Source organism: Schistocerca nitens, chromosome 6 (assembly GCF_023898315.1).
Source record: "Schistocerca nitens isolate TAMUIC-IGC-003100 chromosome 6, iqSchNite1.1, whole genome shotgun sequence".
NCBI lineage: Eukaryota > Metazoa > Arthropoda > Insecta > Orthoptera > Acrididae > Schistocerca > Schistocerca nitens.
Genome location: NC_064619.1, coordinates 178,368,253 through 178,393,402, shown reverse-complemented (window position 1 = coordinate 178,393,402; position 25,150 = coordinate 178,368,253). Strand labels below are relative to the sequence as shown.

The following is a 25,150-nucleotide window of genomic DNA, read 5'->3' as shown; positions in this document are numbered from 1 at the left end:
GTGGTGGTCTAGATTTCTGTACACACCAGTACTTTAATACCCAGCAGAACGTCCTTTTGCATTGATGCATACCTGCATTCGTCATGGCATACTATCCACAAGTTCTTCAAGGCACTATTGGTCCAGATAGTTCCACTCCTCAACGGCGATTTGGCATAGATCCCTCAGAGTGGTTGGTGGGTCACGTCGTCCATAAACAGCCCTTTTCAATCTATCCCAGGCATATTCGATAGGGTTCATGTCAGGAGAACATGCTGGCAACTCTAGTCGAGCGATGTCGTTATCCTAAAGGAAGTCATTCACAAGATGTGCACGATGGGGGCGCTAATTGTCGTCCATGAAGACGAATGCCTCGCCAATATGCTGCTGATATGGTTGCACTATCGGCTGGAGGATGGCATTCATGTATCATACAGCCATTATGGTGCCTTCCATGACCATGGCATATGTCGCCCCACATAATGCCACCCCAAAACAGCAGGGAACCTCCACCTTGCTGCACTTGCTGGACACTGTCTCTAAGTCGTGTCTGATTGAAGGTATATGCTGCACTCATTGGTGAAGAGAACGTGATGCCAATCCTGAGCAGTCCATTTGGCATGTTGTTGGGTCCATCTGTACCACACTGCATGGTGGCTGCACATCATGCAGCCTATTGCGCACAGTTTGAGTCATAAAACGACGTCCTGTGGCTGCACAAAAAGCCTTATTCAATATGGTGGCGTTGCTGTGAGGGTTCCTCTGAGCCATAATCCGTAGGTAGCGGTCATCCACTGTAGTAGTAGCCATTGGGCAGCCTGAGCGAGGCATGTCATTGACAGTTCTTGTCTCTCTGTATCTCCTCCATGTCCGAACAACATCACTTTGGTTCACTCCGAGACGCCTGGACACTTCCCTTGTTGAGAACCCTTCCTACCACAAAGTAACAATGCAGATGCGATCGAACCGCGGTATTGACCGTCTAGGCATGGTTGAACTACAGACAGCATGTGTACCTCCTTCGTGGTGGAATGACTGGAACTGATCGGCTGTCAGACACCCTCTGTCTTTTAGGTACTGCTCATCTATGCTTGTTTACATCTTTGGGCGGGTTTAGCGACTATGTCTGTGATACAATATCCACAGTCAACGTCTATCTTTAGGAGTTCTGGGGACTGCGGTTGATGCAAAAGTTTTCCTCAGTGTCACCTTGCTGTTTGGGGGGTTGGGGGGGGGGGATATGATGGTGGGATACCACAGATAACTAAGGACTTGAAGGAGGTCTACTTCCAGCACAGGAAGGCACACTTCCAGAAACCTGGCTGGCTCTCGGTGCCCTCCTGCTAGTTTCTCAGTTCTTGTGAAAGAGGTTCGGCCCTTAAAGGCCTTAGCAACTGCGCAGTATTCTAATGGCAAAATGACGCCACTGACCTAATGTCCTCCACTAAAAGGATGGGAGAGAGAACTACTACTAGCCATAGTATCATCATTACTACTAGTACTGCTACTAGTAGGTGGGGATGTCCATCCTGTTGATGATGAAGCCAATGAGGAGTAAAGGGGTATGCAGTGAGTGCACACATACCTTTTGTTGATGCCAATCCTGATGGGGATGTTATAATGGAGGAGGAGGTGACACTACTGGGTCAGGCCAGTAAGAGCAGCTTGGCAGTGGTGACAGTTCTTGCTGCTGCTGTTGTTACAGACCTGACCCACTAGCCTGAGGGGTGGAAGGCTTTTGCTCTTCCTGATGACCTGTCCAGGGATGCCAGAGTGGAGATGGCACTGAGTCAGCACTGGGAGTGGGCTGAGCGGCAGCCGCAGCCATAACTACACCAGCTTCCTGCTCTGTGACTACAGGTGCCTTGCACAGCTGCACATGCTTCGTCAGGCAGCACTTCACAGCCATTGGTTTGCCCACCATCATCCCTCCAACCCTAGTCAAAGCGAGCTGTGGCACCGCATAGCATATAGAGAGAATAACGAAAATTAAGTGCAGCATTCCAGAGAGAAGAAGTAGAAGAAGAAGAATACAGAAGGAAATCTTCACTCTGCAGCAGAGTGTGCACTGATATGAAACTTTCTGATAGATTAAAGCTGTGTGCCGGACCAAGACTTGAACTCTCAAGGCATAGGTCCCAAATTCGAGTTTCAGTCCGGCACACAGTTTTAATGTACCAGGAAGTTTCAAAAAGAATAACATTTTGTGTATGACCTTTCCTGCTCTGGATGCATGGCAGGAGCACTTCATCCATTTCATGAGGAATATCTCCCACCCCATTCAGGTATGTTCTCCTCCTCCTCTAACAGCACCAGGTCATGGCGCATTTGAACCTCTTCTTCCACTGTCATTTCCCTGACCCATTCTGGTGTCTCATCCTCATCAGAATCAGCATGGACCCATTGATCTAACTTTCTGAAATCGCCTACAGCAAGACATTGGTTTTAAAACTTATACACAAATCTATGAACAAAATCTATAGAATCGTTACAACAACAAAATAATGATTTTAAAACTTATACACAAATGTACGAAAAAAATGTATAAACTCGCTACTTACAAGATGGATGTGTTGGCTCCTGGCCCTCATCCTCAGCACGCGCCCTTCCCAGATCATTTGATGTTGCTTCATAGATTCATCTATAGCATACAATGTATAGCTCAGACAAGAACATACTAAATAAATGATCAAATTTTAAACTATGTTCAACAGCAAAAAAGCACCAGCTACTGTTGGAGACTGCCTCTGCTGTCTTTCAGCCTCCAGGTGCTGATCAAAGTCAGCTAAGATCTTGTGCAAAAATGCTGCAACAACGAAAAAAATTTGCACATACTATGGAAGTCATTTATGAACACATGTTACGAAAGTCACTTTTGAATGACTCCTTACAGGGTAACCCAGTGTCTTCCGACTCTCCACACCATTTGTTGGCATCGCTCTCGTTGATACTGCTGCTGCTATGTTTCATATTTTCTCAGAAAACTGGCAACGAAACACAGGCAGAGGATTAATGAGACTTACTGACAAGCGAACACAACCACAAGCGATAACTGACTGAGATAGAGAGTGGTTTGATAGTGGTTTAAATACCTTCACCAATTCTATATTAGCCAACAGTAGAACTGTATTCAAGTATGCATGTCGAAACCTGTTTGAGGTGCACTAAAAGAGGGGTTCCCAAGGTATTGTGTTTCATAATTTTATAAGTAAATAATATTCCCACAAATAGTTTAAATAAAGATAGGTATTATGAGAACATAAAGATATTCCAGCCATACTTGGTAGTGAGTGTGAAAACTGTACCTAAAATTGTTGAAGTAAATAAATAAACAGGGTGAAATTGTTTAAATAAATACTATATTGATCCTCTCAGTTCAGTAGCTCAATACAGACTGAGCAAGTTTCCTGCTGTTTTTTCTGGGTGGGGGGGGTGGGGGGGTTGGGGGGGAGTGTAATGGGGGTGGGGTAGGAGGAAGGGGTGGGTGAGAGGTCTGTATTTCCCAGAGGGACGGAGGGGGGACCCACGTGCCAGCTGGGCACAATCCATGATGTCATCAGGGGGTGTGGGTAATTAATTGATCAGTTTAATTAATTTGCATAATTTATTTGATGTCAATTTGATATAAATTGTCCCAGTACCGCCATCACCCTACTACTCACGCTGTTGCCACACACGGTGTAATTTCATGAAGAAATAACTACTTCTGAACAGCTGGTACATGGGTTGTGTGTCAATAGTGCGCTTTGTTCTTATAACTGCCGCATACACAGTTAGCTTATTTTCGACAATGGATTTTTTGCTGGTACATCGCTGCAGTATTGTGGGCTATTAAAGGTTGGCGATCGTGTGTTGAAGAAAATATGCTGTTTGACTGATTTATTCCGATTTTGGCCAACTGAGGCCTGGAGTAAAACTATTTGAGCTACAGTGCTTCAAAGTAATTGATACAATACTAAGTGAACTGGGAAACAGACCTCAAATATAACAAACTATTTCATCACACTTTCATTTACTGTTGGGAACTCCTTAACAGAGAGCTCTGTATCTCATTTTGAAAAATGTGCAGCGGATTTTGGTGTATACATATAGCAGAAACAGAGTGAAAAATGTTCCTCTCATAGCATAAAGAAGGCGAATGTGTCTTCGGAATAGTGATGAATGTATGTAAAAGAAGGGAAATAGATTTCCGACTTTTCTGGCAGCTTCAGAAGCATTTAAATCACAATATCTTCACACATTTGCACACTTTTACTTGTTATTATTAGTATGCACATCATGAAATGTAATACATCGTGTGAAGCAAGGTATCAAGCTGCATGCTGTCTTACCGACCCTCGCCCCCCCCCCCCCCCCACGAACAAATACGCCTCTATAAATTTTATCCCCTCCCCCAATTATTTTTTTTTATTAGCTATCACATGTATGGTCTTCAGCCATATGATATTATATCTTGCTTACTACGGCGGGCGAATCTTTTGGATTTTGGGCACAGGATCACGGACTTGAGTCCACAAATTGCAAGATGCAGTGTGCGCCATCATCTTGCTGCTAGGGAGAGCTCACTACGCTTGTAGAGTAGGGATTAACTCGTAAAAAAGCACGAATATATCAAGATGTTTTGATTCAAATGACTTCGAAATTTCCAGACAAGTCTAAAATCTAGTTCCCTTCTTTTACATCGCTCATTCTGCCCCAGGCATATTCGCTTTTATGTGCTATGATAGGAGCATTTTTCATTCTGGTTCCCAACTTTTGCTCTCCCATAATTTTCACGTTAGGCCGCGAAAGATTGGCAACCGAAGTAGATTTTTGCTGACTCGGGCGACCATTGATCTGGAATAGGTTTTTTGATTGTCTTTCGAAGCACATTGCTGGTATCATGGCAACTGATATACATTTCGCAAAACAGCAGGACGACCATTAACTACAAGTATTTGCTTACCATCTTACAATATTTGAACCAATTCTCACAAACTTGAAAGATAGAAGTGGCCTGCGTAAAAAAAACCCTCACAAAACATGTGTTTTGCACACATAAAATCCGAGCGAAGCTAGATTTTCGAAAGCAAGTTCTCAGTTTAATCGTAAGAAAGCATTTTTTATTCATCTGAATCACTTTAAACCGTTTCCACGCATTGGGTTCATGTAAGTGTGAATTTCACGCGCAACAGTTTACCTCGACTTCAAACCATAGTATCTCGACAACGGGTAAAGAGTACTGGATAAAAAAAAATTGTTTGGGTGTATCCCTTTATCTATCTTAGCGCAAAGTTTGAACCAATTACGACAAGTTTAAAGTACAGAAGTGGCGCGGTTCAAAAACATCCCAGAAAACAGTGTTTTTTGCATGTAAAATTCGAACAGTGTACATACAAATGATGCCATCAGCTGAGTGTTAATTTCAGCCTAGTTAACATCATTCGCAAAAGAAATTAACTGATTCTCACGTTTGCCTGGGTTAAAGTACTGTAGACATACGTTCGAATGGCCGCTGGTCCGGGCTAAACCAAAAACTTATTAGCCCATGTTCCTAGCTCCAGTGGGAACCAAGCACGAAGATCTACCCATACAGCGGTTCTGCGCACAGCGTTCTCAAACATATTTAACTAGTTAACGAAATAATCCTCACTGTGCACACCTTGACATATTTTGCATGCATTTGCACAGTTCGCGCACATCAAATCACAATGAGGCAAGCCGACATAAATTGCATTACAAATAGAAGTGGGTGTCAGAACACTTCGCTGTGAATGTAAGTCAATAAAATATTATTTCAGAGTTTCTTAACTGAAAATTCGGAAGTTCAGTCATAACGCAGATGGCGATAAAAGTGAAATTAGTTGGTTTTAGTACTGAGGCAGTTCACGTGACGTGTAGCTGTCAAGTAGCTTACAGTGGAGCCAACATACTCCAGTACATTTAGCTCAAAAGGCCTCTGTGTATAGCAGAAGTTCGAATGTATCACGTTGGCAATCGTAATCTTCGATTTTAAAGTATCATGGTGGGTTGTTCCAGTGTGTTGCGTAGTTGCATCAGAATTGCTGACGGCGTTTGAGGTATATAAAGACTCGCAGACGCAGTGGCTGTACCTGTTTTGTTGTAACGTGTGCACAGAAGATTACTCCATAAAGCTGCGTTCTTGCTGTCGCTACTAACGTAAGTAAAGTGCAACAGCAGTTTAAATTTGTAAATCAATGATTTCTTCTGACGTTTCAGGAAAAACAGAGTCGTAATAGTGCGTAGTTTTCGTCTCATGAGAAACTCGCATTTGTGGCTTAAGATCAGAATCGTCTTTCCTCACAACTTCACTGCACTTTTTTGATTAATATTACAATATATTCTGACAACGTGTAGTGCGCGTCTGTTGGGTCTACGAAAAATGTAATTGTTGGGCAGCTACGAATTATTGACTTTTCATATTTAAAGTCTTGGATCACAATGTTTATTTGTAATCAGGTTAGTAATTTCGTTAGGTAACGACCATCCTCAGACCTAAGTAAAAACTTGTATTATTTCACGCAGTTTATACATATACTATACGTCAAGGAGTGCTACTGAGCATCTGTTCATGAACAGTATGTACGCTTCAGTGGTGCACTTTACATACCATAGTTTTATTTGTTTGACGAATCCGAAATGGCTGATGATTTTGACTGCAGTATCACATATAAGGCCTGATACGTGTAAAGCAACATGTTTCTACTCAGATCTGAAGATGGTCATTACCGGTCGAAATTGATAACCTGATTACAAATAAAAATTGTGATCCAAGACTGGAATTATAGTATTTTCCTGGTTCACTGAAAACTTTTTCGTAACTGTGTCATAACTACAAGTTATTGAATTCTAAACAAACCAATTCAGTAGAATGAAAGAATGCATAATGTTGGGTATATTGAAATGTATCGTACAACGTCACGACGTTGATGTAAAGCCCTGACTGTAACTTTAGCAAGGGTTAATAGTTGCTGAAAGTTGCCCAAACGATACCTATAGCATATTCGAGTTTTAAGAATTTTCTAATCGCATTTAGAAGATAAAATATGTATTACCTTTCACGGAATAAAGAGGGACGAGAATAATTGCAAATTACATGATATTTGTCTTCAATGAAACTTCCACAACCATCGTCAGTCATTTGACATCTGCCACTGGAAGATGACGTCGTCTGCCTTACCATACATTGCAGTATTTAACTTCACGCAGTCATGCGGTTCCCACGGATTTTCTGTTGTCATGTAACCACATCAATTACATCTCTTTCTTGGTCTGCAACTCCCCCGAAATCCTGTGAAGAACTAGCGCTACTTCCTCTACGCGACCTTGCCACTTACATTTCGGTTTCATTGTACTCGTAATTGCGTTTTCCACTTCAAAGTATTCCTTGCTTCGTTTCTTTCCCTGCCTGTCGTAGTAATCACTAACATATATTTCTCCAGTGTCTACTGAGCAGTGTCTTTAACTCCAGAATAGTTTCTTTAAGTCAAATATGGTGAACTCTTTTTGGACACATCAGAAGTGGTGTTTTGAAAACTTGTTTAGTTTACCAAAAACAAACAAGACCATATTTACTCATTTTCTTGTTCTGGCCATTCAGTCATTGCCTTAAACTAACCTAAATACAAAAACTCGTAAATACATTCCATGAATTCTTTGATAATTTGTACGTTTTTCTTGTCAGTGTGCTGCCTATAGATTGTTAGTTCAATTGAGTTTGATTTTCCAGGCCTACTTTCAAGCTTACACACAAAGTCTGTGAGTTGAGCCGCACTGTGTGTGTGTGTGTGTGTGTGTGTGTGTGTGTGGGTTGCATTAGTGATCAGTGACTTTACCCAATATTGCTCTGTTCACTTATTTTTTTCATGATTTGCAAATTATCCATTTTCCTGTGCTGGCTTCTAATGCCACTTTGTTACTTTGGTTGATTAAGATCCAAGTTTCTTTTCTGTACAGTCAGTGATAATATTGTCTGTAATTCTTTTTGTCTTGGCTGTTTTCTTTCTTGAGAAGTGGAGGTTACAACATTGTTCGAGGAATGCACACACGCTATAAATCATTTTGTAAATTACTTTACTTTTACTTTGCCCTAAAATGTAACTACTTTTATTGAAACACTGTCTCAAGGTAATTTTCTGTCTGTATGTCTTGAATAGCTTCATACACCTCATTTGGCATTCTCAGCTGCAGTGTCATAGTGTCTTTTGAATTGGTGAAGGGAGGTTGCAGAAGCAGATTGACTTTTAAAATAGCCTATACCAAAGCCTATATTTGCTCCATATTTAATACACTTTTCATAAAAAAATTTAAAACTGCAAAGAAGGCCTAAATGCAGAAAAACTGTATTATTTAGTAGAGAAATCTGAAACAAATAATTTGATTTACAAAATTTTTAAGTGTTTGATTTTCATACTACGCGTTTTATATTCATTTAACCATTTATATAATAATGTAAAATGACAAGGTAAAAAAATAATAATAGTAACAGTAATTGTAGAACTTCTATGTTCTAGTCACCTGCACAGATTTGCTCTGTTCCCAGACAAAATGAAATACTCTGTAGTGAAACCACTTTATAAGAGTAGTAAAAAAGAGATAATGTAAACAGTGACAGGGAATTTTCTTTGGTACCAGTGTTTTCAGAAGTTTTTGATGATCTAACAGTGTAGATGAGGGTAGTGTACACAATTTGCCTCCACAATGATCATGAATTGACACTGCCGATCACAATGCCTGTCCTTTACTGAGCTAAAATACTCTTGGTGTGTGTACAGAGCTGCTCTAAAATATGACACCTTGTGGAGATAATAGAGTGAAAGTGAGCAAAGTAAAAAAAAACATATGATCTTTAATGCAATACTTACAAGAAAGAGTGTCTCAGAAGTTGTACTATATAATCTGTGTAAATATATTCCAAGGGTTTGTTGTTGACAATATTGACTCGTTCAGGAGAAACTGTGACATTCATTTGGTGAACACTAGATGTAGATTCAATACACACTTCGATAACACTTTTGTAAGTATTGATTAGAAAGGTGTGCTTTTTTTAGCAGATTTCCTTTTCGGTAGGCTGCCAAAGTAGAGCAGTCATCTTCAAATATTCAGATACAATTCAAAAGTTTTCTGTTTAGTCGCTTACAGCTGTTCTTTATTTATTGCAATGAAAATTAATTTCCTTTTAGCTATATTTGATTTTGACATTTATTTAACATATGTGTAATCACTTTCTAGACAGTATTGTCTTCATATGGTTTGTACATAAATGAAATAAACATCAAAATAAAGTAGAAAACACTAATTTCAAACATTTCCTCATTGCTGATGCCTCCCATTCTATTCAGGAGTTTCTTACAGTAATTGAGAAATTTTTCTCTGTACTGTGTTGTTTATTTGCATACTCACAATTTTTATGCTTTATTCTTTTGTGTATAAATTTTCTAACCTTCATTTTGTAAACTAAATACTGACAAGTAGCTGTAGCTCACATGGCCCCTTGGAACCTGATAAATGAATAAATATGTGAACTAAGAGTAATGCAAAGGGTTGGAGGGTACGGAATAACGTAAATCTTATTAGCAACACTTCCAGAATATCATTATTTTCTCAATTGAACATCTGCAAGTTTGGTCTGTAAGAAGTCTTAAAATACTGTTGCAGTTTTCTTAACCTTGTTAGCTACAGTTTAGTTCTGCATATTATTTTGTGCTCCTACTACAATTTGCTCCTAACGTTTGCTTATCTGCAATACTTGTCCTGTTGCATTTGAAACTTTCTTTTCTATGGTTTACTTTGTGCCTGCAGCATAGTAAGCAGTTGTGATACATTTGTTAAGTTTTGTTCGATTTATTCATGTCTGTAGTCTATAGTCTTTATTTTATTAACTCTGTAAACTTTTTACGTAATGTAATCTGGTATACCTCTGTGCCATTACATAAATTCTCATAATCTACTTTTTTTCACCCATTAGCTTTGTATCTATTTTACTTTTCAACTTGAGTGTCAGTAATCAGCTGTACTGTAAAGTAGTATGGGACTGTCAGATCCTGCATCTCTCTCTCTCTCTCTCTCTCTCCCTTTTCTTCTTCATATATAAAACAAAGATGATGTGACTTAGTGAATGAAAGTGCTGGTAGATCGATAGACACACAAACATACACACGAAATTCAAGCTTTCGCAAACAATGGTTGCTTCGTCAGGAAAGAGGGAAGGAGAGGGAAAGATGAAAGGATGTGAGTTTTAAGGGAGAGGGTAAGGAGTCATTCCAATCCCGGGAGCGGAAAGACTTACCTAAGGGGGGAAAAAAGGACAGGTATACACTCGCACACACACACATATCAATCTGCACATACACAGACAGAAGCAGACATTTGGCCTTTACAAATGTCTGCTTGTGTCTGTGTATGTGCGGATGGATATGTGTGTGTGTGCGAGTGTATACCTGTCCTTTTTTCCCCCTAAGGTAAGTCTTTCCGCTCCCGGGATTGGAATGACTCCTTACCCTCTCCCTTAAAACTCACATCCTTTCATCTTTCCCTCTCCTTCCCTCTTTCCTGACGAAGCAACTATTGTTTGCGAAAGCTTGAATTTCGTGTGTATGTTTGTGTTTGTTTGTGTGTCTATCGACCTACCGGCATTTTCGTTCGGTAAGTCACATCATCTTTGTTTTTAGATATATTTTTCCCACGTGGAATGTTTCCCTCTATTATATATATATATATATATATATATATAATTTTTAGTTCCATTTCGCCCTTTTGAAGTCCTTTCTCCATATGAACAAGAACTATAGTATTTCTCCAACACCCACATGGATTTGAAACTTACTTGTAGATTAAAAGTTTGTGAGCTGGACTAGAACTTGAAACCAGAACCTTTGCCCATCGCGGGAAATTGCTCTACCGATTGAACTAGCCATGTACAACCCACAGCTTTACTTCTGACAGTGAGAGCTATGGTGACAGTTCATGAGTCATGCATGGATAGCTCAACTGGTAGAGCAGCTAACTGTGAGAGACAAAGGTTCCGGGTTCAAGTCCTGGTCTGGCACACAGTTTTAATCTGCCACAAATTTCTAATCAGTACATGCTCTGTTGCAGAGTGATAATTCATTCTGGATCCACACAAATTATTCCCACACAACATTCACCCAGACATGTTGACTGCATTCAGATATCCCATTTTACATGGCAAAGCAGATGACAGTGCCGGCTAGAGTAAATGAATAATGATTTTAAAACCAAAAAGAGACTGTTGGTATGAGACAGTGTAGCAGTAGCCTGGTTGTTAAATTGGAGAACTTGGATGTGGTTGGCAATCTCTGGTGAACGCTGTCCATCTATACACACACAGATTTCACCATTTAATATAAGATTATAGAGAAATAGATGTATATTCATTGTATAGTATTTGAGGTCTTAGGTTAGAATTATTCTGATGCAGCTCATGTGTGGATAACATGCAAACTGACACTATTATTAAATGCTTTTGCAGTAAGCAGACTGTTATCAGAGAGAAGCAAAGATGGCAGAATCAATGAGCATATCGTACAAAGTGTATCTGGAAGATGGTACAGACACTACCGAAGTACGGCGTTTTGGGATTGATCGCAGTCTTGCATTCAAGTTCAGTTTCCTAAGAGAGAAACTCCAGAAAGTATTCCCATCACTGCAGAATAGGAACTTTTATGTTTCCTGGAAAGGTAAAATCACAAATTCCTCACTTCTATTAAAGTTTGAATTTTTAGTTAATACTTCATTAGAAACCTTAAAACAACATATTAATAGGGTTGGTTTTTACTCAACAGATCAGGAAGGTGACATAATTACAATATCATCTGATGAGGAACTCACATTAGCACTGAGTGAGATGAATACAGACGTAAGAAAGTTGTATGTTGCTGTCAAACCTGAAGAAACTTTAGCTCCCGATGCAGAAATGCCTGAAATGGGACGACCAATAGATGGTAAGATCTTGTCAGATCTCTATCTTTCCCTTTTTTCTTTTCAAATTGATGTTTGCAGTTATAATTATTATCCATAATGACGCAATGTTGCTTTTGTTTTAAGGTCCTGCAGTTCACGAGGGAGTGACTTGCGATGGCTGCAACAAGCTGATTGTTGGTTTCAGATACAAGTGTACTGTTTGTCCTGATTTTGACCTCTGCTCTACATGTGAGGGCTTTGGAATGCACGATGAACATTTCATGATACGTATTTCAAAACCAATTAAGTGGGTATGTAAGATTGTATAATTGCTTTTATGATTGTGTTTCTTTTTTGTGTGTTTGCATGGGAGGGGGGTCTCATATAAGTTATAGTCTATAGTAAATGTCTTCATGCCTTGCTGTAAAACAGTGTATTTAAAGGTAACAGACTTGTGATCCACACACTGGTGGCTCTTAATGGTGTCAGGTGTTTGTCAACTTTCATTTATTGCATTGAAGAAAATTTGAAGATTTTTAGGTATTGTGGTGGGGGCAAACAAATGTAGAAATGTCAAACATTCATTTATAAAATAAAATAGTATGCTAATTTCTCATACAAAGTTCTTTTGTATGTGTTCCAGCGTTCAACTTACAGCCGACGTTTGGCACATCATATGGCCAAGTGGTCTCGCCAGTCTGAAACTCACAGGCATCACCACCAGCGTCGCACAAACAATGTAAAAGGTGTTAATGAAAGCAATGTGCAGTGCCCATACAGAAGGTCCTACAGTGAACATCCTGGTTGGTTGGAATATCTCTGCAGCCAGCTAGGTGAATGGGTCAATCTTCCAGGAGAGGTTGAAATTCCTCCAAAGGCAGGCAATACTGCTACTACCACAGAAAATACTACACAAAAACCTTCAACTTCAAGTGCAGCAGAGTGCACAGAAGGTCCACAGGGAACAGCAACACAAAGGAATTCTAATCAGCAGAGAGATACAACTTATTTACAGAATGTGGGTGAGACTGTTGCAGCACTGCTTAGTCCACTGGGTGAGTTTATATTGTTTTCCTTGATTGTATATTTTCTAACCATATAATAGGGCAAATATCAGTTCACTATCAAATATGCAATAAAGTATAAGAATGTGTTATCAAAATACAAACAGCAGCATTGAAGTAGTAATGATGAGCAATAGATAAGAGTATTGGAAGCATAATTTCTTTGTTCCATTGTGATATAGTTATTGGTGAGACTACTTTTGAAAATTATGTAAACTCGCACAAAAATATTTAACACTATAATAAAACATTGAAAAACAATTTTTCCGTACTTATGTAGTAACATTTTTGCTTGGCTTACACTTCTTTCTAGCACAGTTGAATTAATATTAGTTGTATCTGTGCAAATAATCAGTTTTTGAAAACTTAATGGGGTAGATAGAAAATCTACTCACCAATTGGCAGCAGGAGGAGACACGTATAAAGGTACTGAAATTTCAGACAATAAGAAATTCAGCCTTCAGTTGCAAGGTAAAATTTCTTTAGTTTACCTAGGTTTTGATGCCAATAATGGTATCTTCTTCAGAACAAAAATTAAATTATTTTGAGGGCCAAACATTGGCCATGTCACAGATCTGTTCTGAAGAAGATACCATTATTGGCATGAAAACCTAGGTAAACTAAAAAAAATTTTACCTCGCAACTGAAGGCTGAATTTCTTATTGTCTGAACAATTCACGGTTGCTGAAGTGCTGCATTATGTTCAAGATTTGTACTGAAATTTGCAAGCTTTTGGAGCCAGTGGCTCTTTCTGTCAGAAAGTTTGAAGGGGAAGGAATGAAGCAAAAGGACTGGGGAGGCTTAGGAAATGGGAAAAGTTCAGAAAAGTCTACCAGAACCCAGAGTCAGGGGAAACTTAATGGACAGGATGAGAAAGAAAGACTGCACCACTGAACAAGATTTGAAAACCTGAGAACTGAAAGGTGGATGATGGGTAATACGGGTGACAAAGATTACTGACAGGACATTGTATATGAGTTAATAAGAACAGAAAGCTTAAGTGCATTTTATGTTGTAGATGTGGGGAGCAGGGAAAAAATAGACAATTAGAAAATGAAACCTGTAGAAAACTAAAGGGAATGAAAAACTGAACTAAATTAAGGCCAGGTTTAGGGCAAGAGTGAAGAACATGTTGTAGTGCCAGTTCCTACCTGCGAAGTTCTGAGAAACTGGTGACTGGGGGGAAGAATTCAGATGGTGTGTGTGTGTGTGTGTGTGTGTGTGTGTGTGTGTGGTGAAATAGGTGTGAGATCATGACAGTCATGTTGTAGAGCATTTTCTGCAACAGTTTTGTGCGCTGCCAGTACACATCCTCTGCCTATGCCTATTCATCCTAGTTTTTATGGAATGAAAAGCTTGGAGTTCTGCTGAGGACTTTAGGGTCATATTCTAAGGACCAGAGGAAGGACTCTGAAGCAGTGCTGCATGTTGGGACTGTGGTTGGAACTGTTCCAGACAGGGTTCAATGTTAGGTTTGCTGTTGGAAAGGTATTGTTATTGGGTAACAAAGTTATATTTCCACTTGACATTGTGTGTGTGAAGGAAAATAGGTCCTTCACCAAAGCTGCATGTTTAAATGCAGATTTAGAGTTGAAAGACCCTTGGATAATACAGATAATTCAGGAGGGTTGAGAACACTGTACTGTTGTGACTTGTTCTTGTGGTATTGAGTTGTTATTGCTCTGGGAGGCAGTGGTGAAAGCTGGGGGATGTTAAGAAAGTTGGTCAAACTGGTTTGTAGGAGAGGAGTGGCGGTTGATGGTGTGGCTGTTTAGATAGCTGGAGAGGGACTGGAAGGGGAAAACAATTGCTGTTGTGGTTTAGAAGAAGGTGGGTAGCTTTCTGAGGTGAAGTCTGGTCTGTCGTTGCAGTTTGAAGTTGGCTTGGTGGGTGATACCATCCAAGGAAACATGAGTCAGATAACTGCAGGATTTTGTAAGGGAAGAGAAGTTTGGTGAAGTGGAAATTGGTTGACGAGCCACATGGGTCACAGATTAGGTGGGGAAGTGGAAAAGATTGCTGTATTTGAGGCTGTAAAAGGGTTTAAAGTCGGATTGCATCCAGAAACAGGGACCTTCAGTGTTAGGCCTTTGGGGTTAACTCCCAGGGACAAGCAGGTTTCAAGAAACAGAATATGGGACCTTAGTTTTTTGCTGTTTTTGAAAGGACCAAATGTAATATGTGATGAGATTTGTTGTGACAAGAGAGGAGGGTTTGTAGTGTTAAGGGATGGTGGGAAAGGCAAAAAAGAAGCTGGGCAGTGAGATCAAAAAAATTCATACGAGAATCGTGCGAACAGACTTAACAAGGGGTAATAAATGGGTGAGCATTTCTCCTCTTCCTTCCCCTTCAGTGAGCATTTCTCCTCTTCCTTCCCCTTCAATCCTTCTGCCATGTGGAGGAGTCACTGGCTCTAACAACTTTATAAGTGTTCCCTCCTGCCATCACATAATATTAGTTATTGTATTATTCAGATTTCTTTTACCAAATCCATGTTGAATTCTTTGATCAGTGATGTTTCCCTTTCTGCAGTAAGCCAGTTTTTACCAGATATTGGTGTGAGCCAGAGATGTTAAGCTGACAGTGATAAGCTCTGCCAATTCACTAATACTTACTGTCCATGCTTCAGTGAGTTTGTCTGTGATGAGAGACTAGAAACCATCACGTTTATTACATAAAGCAAGTGTTCCCATTCCCTTATAGTGATCTCAGTTTGGATTTTCTGTGGCTGCTGCAATTTTTTGGGTTAATTCCAGGAGATTCCATTTTGGAAAGAACCCAGTCAGTTCGCTCTCCCTTCTTGTGCAATCAGTTTGATGTTAACATTGATCATGAGTAAAAATTGTTCTCACCCTGTCTTTTATTTAGTTAATCAGTACCAACTTCTTGTTCTATTGTTGATCATTTATTTCTGCTCCTATGTTTTGCACACACCAGTGAAATCTAACAATGGTCAGAATGGGATGACCTCTTCTAGTAGTGGTCCTGCAAAGAAAGTTACCGAAACAGGTGCTGGACTGAGCAGATAAGCAGCAGTAGTGTCAGTAGGCAGTGTTCAAATCTAGTGGCAGCGTCCATGAACTATTGCAGCACAGTATAGAGAGGAATCTAGCTTGCTTCTATATGTTGTGTGGTATTAAAGTGGATAAGAGAGCTGCAGTTAGAAAGGCAACAGAAAAAAAAATTATGGTGGTTTGCAAAAATGCATTGCAAAGAACCAAACCATGTTTGTAAATGAATGGAATGAGAGAGGACTGGATGTGAAATCCCTCTATATCCACTCTTACAGTTTTCTGTAAATTACTTCACTCCCATCTTATCTTTTCTAACGATTTTAGCTATAGTTCTTTGTGTCATCATAACCTTGAAGGAATTACATATAACATTATGGTAATTCAGTTGTTCTAAGTAAATGAGAATGAGAGTAAGTGTGGAACATTTACCCATTTGCTACCATGTGTGGTGTAAGAATGTGGAAAGCGTCTTCTTTGCTGTTATCCATTCTAAGTTCCCAACATTGCTGAAGTGGTAATCCACAAGGCTTTCCTTTGCCAGCATTATCATCAAGGTCTGCATCTTCATGTCAAGAAGTTTAAAAGATTGCTCTGAGGCATTGTATCCTGTCATTTCTATTGTCTATACTTCTATAGCACCTCCCCAATTGAATGTAGCCCTGTTGAATGAGAAAGTAGTATCTGAGGAGGAATTATTGTAAGCAAAATAACATGTACAATAACAGTTAACAGTATCGATTTCTGTAATACACATGTAAAAGAATCAATGTAGTTTTCTATTTTTGGGTCGTTTCTCAGTTTTGTAAGGAAGCTTGTTTTTGTGATGGGGCTGTGAAAACTGTACAGATTGATATCTTACTTTCTGTACTACAAAATTCACGTTTGATCACATTTCATTGTGATTTTAATCTTACTGAACTATAAATAAGCAGGGCAGCTAGGTTTTAAAATTCCTCATTTGGACTTGCTGTTCTTGCATTTGCAATGCTTGCAGTTCAAATTATGACAAGTGGACATTGTATCCAATAATTTTATAACTCAGTTAAATCGTTACTATAGATGCAGTTACTTGAAATTACTTTTTACCCTGGTTTGTCCAAGGTACTTGAATTTTGGTGTGGTCTTCATTCCTGGAGAATCAGGAAAGTGCTAACCATGTTCAACAAAGCTGTGCTTAGTAAACCTCTATTCATACATAATTTGATTGTAATAATCTTTAAACTTCATGCACAACAAAATACATAAAAAAATCTATAATTTAGGTTGTTGATTTCCTTGTTTTTGCACAGGAATAGATGTTGAGATCCAGGTTAAGGACAAGAACCAGAAGCAGACAGGTGAAAAGCAGGATACACCCCAGGGTGCAGCTCAGGCCAAGGAAGCGGAGAAAACTGCACAGGCCAAGGAAGCGGAGAAAACTGCACAGGCCAAGGAAGCGGAGAAAACTGCACAGGCCAAGGAAGCAGAGAATACTGCCCAGGCCAAGGAAGCAGAGAAGAATGTCCAGTCTCGGGAGACAGAAATGGCAGAGGCGGCTTCAGTGTCAGAGCCTATGGAAGTGAGTCCAGAGACTCCATCAGCCCCACCAGAACAACATTCTAGTGAATCAGAAGAGTGGACTGTCCTCATACCAGGTAAAACAGTCTCAGCAAAGTTCATTCTTGTTTATGAGTAATTTGTCAGCCAACAACAACACTTTCAGTGTTGTAAACACTTTGTCTCTAATTTATGTTTTATTTCCTTTTATTCTCTCTCTCTCTCTCTCTCTCTCTCTCTCTCTCTCTCTCTCTCTCTCTGTAGCCTCTTCATAATTCACATTACTATTTTGGTGTTTGGTTAGTGTAGGTAAGAGGCTGTCATCAACCTGTTGCTTGGTTGGCACATCACAGTGCTTTCAAGTTGTGGTTGTGTTGGAAGTAGTGTTCCTTTGAACCGACTACTTAGCCATTATAAAGAGACCTACAGTTAAAAGTGGACACCGAATCATATTGTGTCGTGAAATGTTGAGTGGCAGGTAGAAGCTATAGGCCTATACCTGACTCAGCATAACAAAGTGATTGACAGGTGCAGGCTTGTCAGTTTGCTGTTGTGTGCACATGTAATATTGCTTTGGCAGCAACAGCTGTGAGATTCAGTTCTCAGTCTGTTCACATTTCCTTTAACATGTAGTATAGAGTTCACTTGGCAATATCATAACAGCTTTCACTTCCTTCTCACTTGTGCTGCAAGATCTGGATATTCTTTATCATAAACCAAAATTAAATCAGTATCGGGAAACAGAACACTTGACTGAAACAAATTACAACAGTTTAGTTAGAAGCAGCAGTTGTTGTATGCAGCTGAGTGTGGTTACGGGCATGTGAGGCAACTGAGTGATAGGACAACCATGCACAGAACAAAAGATGCTACTTGGCTCATTCTGTGGTCAGCTGTGACTTTGGTAGGTGTACTGAAAACAAGTAACTGTTATACTGATCTGGCTATAACCCCAAAACTTTAGATTGTAGTATAGAACTTAACCATTGAGATATTGGACTAGTTTAAGTATCCTTTAATTCCTTTGTTAACACATAAAGTTCTTCCTTTTATATTTAAGCCTAACACATTTTATGTAAAAAAATTTTTTAATAAGACTAAATGGAAAAAAAAATTATTGTGAGGTGTCACAGCAACTCATGTGTATCTGATTTTATTACAATCTAAGAAATCCTGTAGTGGTTCTATAGGACATTGTAATCTGCTCTCTCAAAGCCACTCATTGCTTTCCTACAACGTTGTGTTCATTACACAAATAATACAGTAAGTTTCTTGTGGTATTTTTCTCTTGCAGGTTGACTTACTCAGATAAAAATGGTCTTCAGGGGTCAAAGTTAGCAAATTATTGTACTTTGGTTGATTTAAATTTTAAGTTGAATATTGCTATTTGCTAATTACATGTCAGCATTCCTGATGGGTATTGTATTAGTATTTATAATTCGCCCACAATATGTTAGAAATAGATAATAATGTTTTTATAACTTCCTTCATTGGCAGTCAGAAGAGGGATTTTATTGGCATATTGTTATGTTTCCTTTAGTTGATACTATATGGTTATTAATTTAGTTTTTTTGCAGGTTGTGAACTAACAAAAATAATTATCAGTTCTTATTTCTGACTTTGCGTACACATCTTTTGTAACTGTAACAGCAGTTCCAAACACATTGAGCAATTTTTATAAAGTCCAAAGAGCCCACTTGTGTGTCTGAACGTAGTTTCTTTTTTAAAAGAGAAGGAAGAATGCATGTATATGGAAGTGTAAAATGTGCTTAAGAAAAAGTTGGATGCACTGAGATGTTACACAAAGTGCAAACCTGCAATTTGTATAATTAGAGGCATTTCATGTGATAAACATAGCTTTAGAAAAATATCTGTTATGTTGCAGTTTTCATGACTCAGGGTTCATGTAGCCTGTTGTGTGTCATAATAATAGAATTATAAAATAAATAAAAATAAATGACAGAATAAAGTGCAAAGCTATGATGATTGGCACTTTAACAAAGATTATTCAAGATTCTAGTAAATCATGTGAAATATGGTAAGGAACTTTTTTTGCCTATCTCATGTACAGACCGTCCAAGGCAAAAATTTGTCACAGGTATTCATCACATTTGCCCTACTGCAATTGAGTAATCGTTCTCTAAGCTCTGGCAAGTTCACCAATCTGCTGTTAACAGTAATCAGAATGAGAAATATGGCTCCTGTGTTAATGATCTGGGATGTAGGACACAACAAAGGTAAAAATAAATAATAATGGCTGGGAGCTGATGAGGCTGGTTATTAGGGGAAATTGGAAAACTTGTGGAGAGCATGGATAGATGCTGTGCAATAATAAAATAAATAGGGGACAGGGACATAGTGGAAAATTAATGACTTGGGAAAAAGTTATTAGGTCAATTATAAACTTCTATCTCCTTCCAGTGTGTCCGTTACATGTATTAAAGAGATTTCTAACATCAAAGAAAAAATGCTCGAGATATTCAGCCATTCACTCGTCATAAAAATGACAAAATGTAGAAACACAAGGAATTAAATATTCCAACAAAAAGGTTGAATGTCTTCTGAACATTGAAATCATTAGAGATACAGCAAAAGACAAAGGGATAAATTTAGCAGCAAAAAGGTATCATCAAGCATAAGCTAGTACACATATTTTGACAGCTAAAATAAAGTGGAGAAAATGTTTTAGTGGTAAATCATTCTTTAAACTTTCAAAATTGGAAAGTAGCAGAAGCTAACTTGAGTATTTGACAAGCCTGTTAACTGCATGTGAATGGGTAAATGTTGTAGAATGTTGTCATGGAAATAATCATGAGGATTAATAACCAACTATTAAATACATTGTGAATGAGGACAGAAGCAATAGCTAAATGTTCCTGTAGAAAAAAATGTGTATTGTAGACCTACCAGATTTAGAACATGCAGAATTGAGAAGACTCTAGACAAATTCTTGTGTGAAAGTTTTCTTAAAAAATTTTAAGTCCTTTAATACCAAGGAACTTGAATATTTCTTCATCTTTCTTAAAAACAAACTGCATATGAATTGTAAGGCTTTAGCTATTACTAATCATAGCTAATACCGAGGTACATGCAGTTGGTCTTCCCATCCCCCATCCACAAACAGAACAAAGGAAAAAATAAACAATTCTGGGTTAGAGTGAATAGTATGTTTTGTTATGCAGATGTAATTTATAGAATACTGACCAGTGGTCAATTTCTTAAATGAAATTCAGTGTGCCTTTGAAGCACATTTCTATGATGTAGCAGAAATGACGAATTTTAAATTATAAAGAAGATTAAATAGGTAACATATACAGATGAATCTTTTGAAGAAAGGCAGAACTCAGGGTGTAAAGCAAAATCACGTGCTTACTACTATGTCTACACACATACGTGTGCGCACGCTCCGATGATACACCTCATAGAAAAATATTAGCTTCAAGATATGTGGATGATAAGACAATTTACTGGAAGATATTCAAACTATACAAAATGCAGGCTGAAACATCAACAAAGTTTACAAAGGAATTGCATATAATTTTGAGTAGTCCTGTGCACTATCACAAATGCCACCATTCTCTACAAAATTGGGTAGTCTCATGTGTTTACAGTATTACAATTCTTGTTGAAAACCTTTTGATTCCATTGTTCAATTTTATTATGGATACAGATTATGAGGGTATGTTTCAATAAACATTGTGCTATGCTTTCAGATAATGTTGGATCTCCAAATCCTGTAGCCAGTAAAGCCGTTGACGAATTACTAAAGACTCTTGAGGAACCTTATTATTGTCCAATATACCCTAGAGTGGATGATGTGATTGCCAGAACACGTGAATTAGATCTTCAGTCCATTACAGGTACCTGTCACACTGCTACAGCATGCTGTTAGTTAGCATCCAGGAGTTCTAAATACAAACTGAATCCTTTGAGAGATGCACAACACAGGGTGTGGTTTTAAAAAAGAATATAAAATAAATTTATTTACAGAATGATATTTTCTCTCTGCACCAGAGTGTGCACTGATGTGAAACTTCCTGGCACATTAAAACTATGTGCCAGACCGAAACTCCAATTCAGAACCATGCCTGCGAAAGGCAGAGGTCCCAAATTCGAGACTCTGTCCAGCACATAGTTCTTAATCTGCCAGGAAGTCTTAAAATTGTTTATATCTCAGTCATTTACATCTCATAAGATGCCACAAAAGAATATATTATTTTGCATTTGCCTAACATTTAAAATCATCTGATGGTTCTTGACTTCAAACCTGAACCTTGTGTTGCTTGCAAATAGAAGAATGGTCCACTGCATAGTTAAACTGAGGAAGTTTCATTTTAGTGTTGACTACCTTAGTTGACTAGGGAACTGTTTGCTTAAACATTCAAACTGGCTGGAATTTAGGTCTGGCTGGGTAACTACATCCTGTATCTCAAGACATTCCATTGGCTTGGACGTTCAAATTGCCCAATTTAGGTCTGACCTCTTTGGGTATCTACCTCCAAATTTCAGGTGTTCCCGCAACAGATACAAAGCATTCAAAATGTTGCTGTGTGGCAATGAAAATGCGATGGAAAGTCCTTGGTTGAATAGAAACAATAAAAGTAACAACTCGTTATGTAATCTTAAGCTTCGGCAAGACGGGGGCACTTGTTCAGTTTACTCTCAGTCCCTGGTGTGTTCATTGCATTCAGCCGGTCCTGTAGTTCATCCCGCACTTTCACTGAGGATAACAATGTCACCAGCAAACCTTATCATCAATATCCTTCCACCCTGAATTTTAACCCCACTCCTGAACTTTCTTTTTATTTCTGTGCTTGCTGCTTCTTTGTGTATATTGAACAGTTGGGATGAAACACTAGAACTTGTAATACACCCCTTCTAATCCAATAACTTCATTCCTGGTCTTCTATACGTAGTATTCGCTCTTGGTTGTTGTACATACTGTCTTGCTCTATAGCTTACACCTATTTTCCTGAGAATTTGAACATCTTGCACCAGTTTACACTTCTGAATGTTTTTTCGAGGTCAGTAAATCTTACAAACGTGTCTTAATTTTTGTTATATCTTGCTTCCATTGTCAAGTATAATTTCAGATATATCACCTTTGAGTAATATACCCTGACCTGCATATACTGATTGCTAAAAATGTCAGAATACATAACTGAATTTCAAATGATCTGATAGACTTCTGTATGAAACCAGTTATTCTCAGCAAGTTTCCTCTCTTGCTTTCTCCTATGTATGAATTATAAGAAATGTAAAAATTTTATTTTTGAAGTATCTAGCAGTTCTGATGAATTTATTCCAGCAGGTTTTAATTCTTAATTATTACTCTGCTGCTATTATTTTTGAAAAATTTTTCTCACATAGTTAGTTACTGTTTGCATCAGCATTTCGCTAATTAATGTCTTCATATTTCTTTACAGATCCAAAAGTAGCAAAAACACTGAAGCAGCTACTAGCAATGGGATTCACAAATGAAGGAGGTTGGCTGACACAATTGATTCAAATCAAGGATGGAAATATTGACAGAGTTTTGGATGTTCTGCTCCCTGTTAAGAAGTAGAGCTTCCAGAATAATTATGAGCTTGAAATATTTGTAAATGTATGGTCTTATTGTAGAAAAAATGTGTATGCTGTACTTTTATTATTCAGTTGATCATTTTAGTTTCCAAAATTATTTGTAAACACATCTGACATATGTTATCTAATGTTACTGAATGTTTTACTTATAAAACATATTGTATTATCATTCCTGACCTATTTTTAAGATACACTGTAACCGTTTGCTACTTTACAGTGCACCTAAGGATACTGCAAATAGGCTTATTCTGTTAACTCTTTAGTTACCAGTATGGTACCTAAAATGTTATTAATTCCATTAGTAACTACGTCATCATATTGTAGTTCATTAACCCATATAGAGGACCCATCAGTGTCGTGCAAGCAAATGCTCCTCGTAGGTGCTCCTTAGTTAATGGTAGTGTTAGTTCCTCAATTTGCACAAATTAAAAAGTATGCTTCTTGTATGTATTATTATTGACTTGTTGATTTATAGTGTTGGCATATCTTTCTAAAGATGTTGCTTTTAATATAGACTGGTAGTATGTAAATATGGTACGTGACGGTATCTGATTATCTTTCATTGGTTTAATTTCTATTACTGTAATTTCCAATTAGTAATGTATGAATCTTAAATACCAATAAATTCATTGTTTTCTGAATGGTTTTGCTGTAAAATTGTGTATCTGTGTAGTAGAATAATACACATTGAGATACAAGGAATATCAGCTTGTACACATCATGCAATTACTGTGCTTTTGTTGTAGTCATGAACCATATGTGCAAAAATTTTAGTTCAATTGAGGCCAGCACTGTAGAGCAAAAACAGATTTAAAATTCAACAAATTGTCACACAATATCCAGGGTTAGACACTGAATAAAGGGAGAAAACAGGCTAAGAAATGTGGCACACAAAAACCTTTTATGTTAGGTTTTTTTTTTCCTAATTTACTATTAAATATTCAAAGTGAGCACTAGTTACATTTTCCCAGTTTGAGAAAGCCATTGAAATTAATACAGAATAAGTTAGTTTAGTATTAAACAGGTTGATATGTGATTAGCAGATCAAGAGAAGACATTATTTGCTTATACAACATTTTTTGGTAGTTTTTGTGTGCTCCATTTATTGTCTTATGTTGAGGCCAGTTCAAATTTCCTATCCCTGTTTGTTGTGCCTAAATGTCACAAGCAGGATAACTATTATTCTTTTGATCATGTTATCAAATAATTGCTTACAGAAACTATGTGCAATTGCTATGAATTCAAACAATAGAAAATCCAGGGTGGAATAATGGCAATATTATGAAAAGGATGGATTGCTACTCACCATATAGCAGAGATGATGAGTCCTAGACAGGTACAACAAAAAGACCACTAAACACGTAAGTTTTTCAGTCTGTCTGCTGAAGTCAGACTGAGAGCAACTGTACATGAGGGGAGAAGCAGTCTGTGTGGTGGGGTAAAGGTAAGGAGGGGGGGGGGGGGAGGGAGAGAGAGCAGGGTGCATGTGGGTGATGGTTAAGTGCTGTCTGTGCGACTGTACAGGGACGAGGTGGAGAGAGGGTAGGGCAGTCGTGAGTTTAGATGGAGTGTTGGGGGGAGGACAGACTGTGGCTGTGGCTGTGCTCGTGGAATAGAAGGCTGTGTAGTGTTGGAGTGGGAGCAGGGAAGGGGACAGGTTTGTGAAGGACAACAACTAATGAAGATTGAGGCAAGGAGGATTTTAAGAAAGTGTGGGATGTTTTGCTGGGAGGGTTCCCATCTGCACAATTCGAAAACTGTGCTTCATTCTAAGTGGGCATGTCACCAAACAAACTATCTGTACCCACATGAATGGCCACTGACAAACTGTGACCACGAAAAAATGACCACTCAATTCCTGAGCACACTCGCAACACAACATTCTTCATTTTAATGACAGCTTCACAGCCTGTACCATCTGTATCCTTCCTACCAACATCAGCTTTTCAGAATTGTGCAGGTGCGAACTTTCCCTGCAATATATTCGATGTTCCCATAACCCTCCTGGCCTCAACATTCGCTAGTCATTGTCCTTCACCCACATATGCCCTT

General features: G+C 38.5%; 1 protein-coding gene across 2 annotated transcripts; it reads left to right on the top strand.

Annotated features, from left to right (window-relative positions):
- The first annotated feature begins 5,963 nt into the window (after positions 1 to 5,963).
- On the top strand, positions 5,964 to 23,739 carry LOC126263166 (sequestosome-1). 2 transcript variants are annotated; one of them, XM_049960206.1, is made up of 8 exons: positions 5,967 to 6,138; positions 11,471 to 11,678; positions 11,784 to 11,942; positions 12,046 to 12,212; positions 12,545 to 12,956; positions 17,269 to 17,613; positions 21,229 to 21,375; positions 22,942 to 23,739. In XM_049960206.1, the coding sequence occupies exons 2-8, from the start codon at positions 11,501 to 11,503 to the stop codon at positions 23,079 to 23,081; spliced, it is 1,548 nt and encodes a 515-aa protein (XP_049816163.1). In that variant the 5' UTR covers positions 5,967 to 6,138; positions 11,471 to 11,500; the 3' UTR covers positions 23,082 to 23,739. The 2 variants fall into 2 exon arrangements, with proteins under 2 accessions (XP_049816164.1, XP_049816163.1); XM_049960207.1 differs by lacking the exon at positions 21,229 to 21,375 and having other exon boundaries at positions 5,964 to 6,138.
- Positions 23,740 to 25,150: the final 1,411 nt, after the last annotated feature.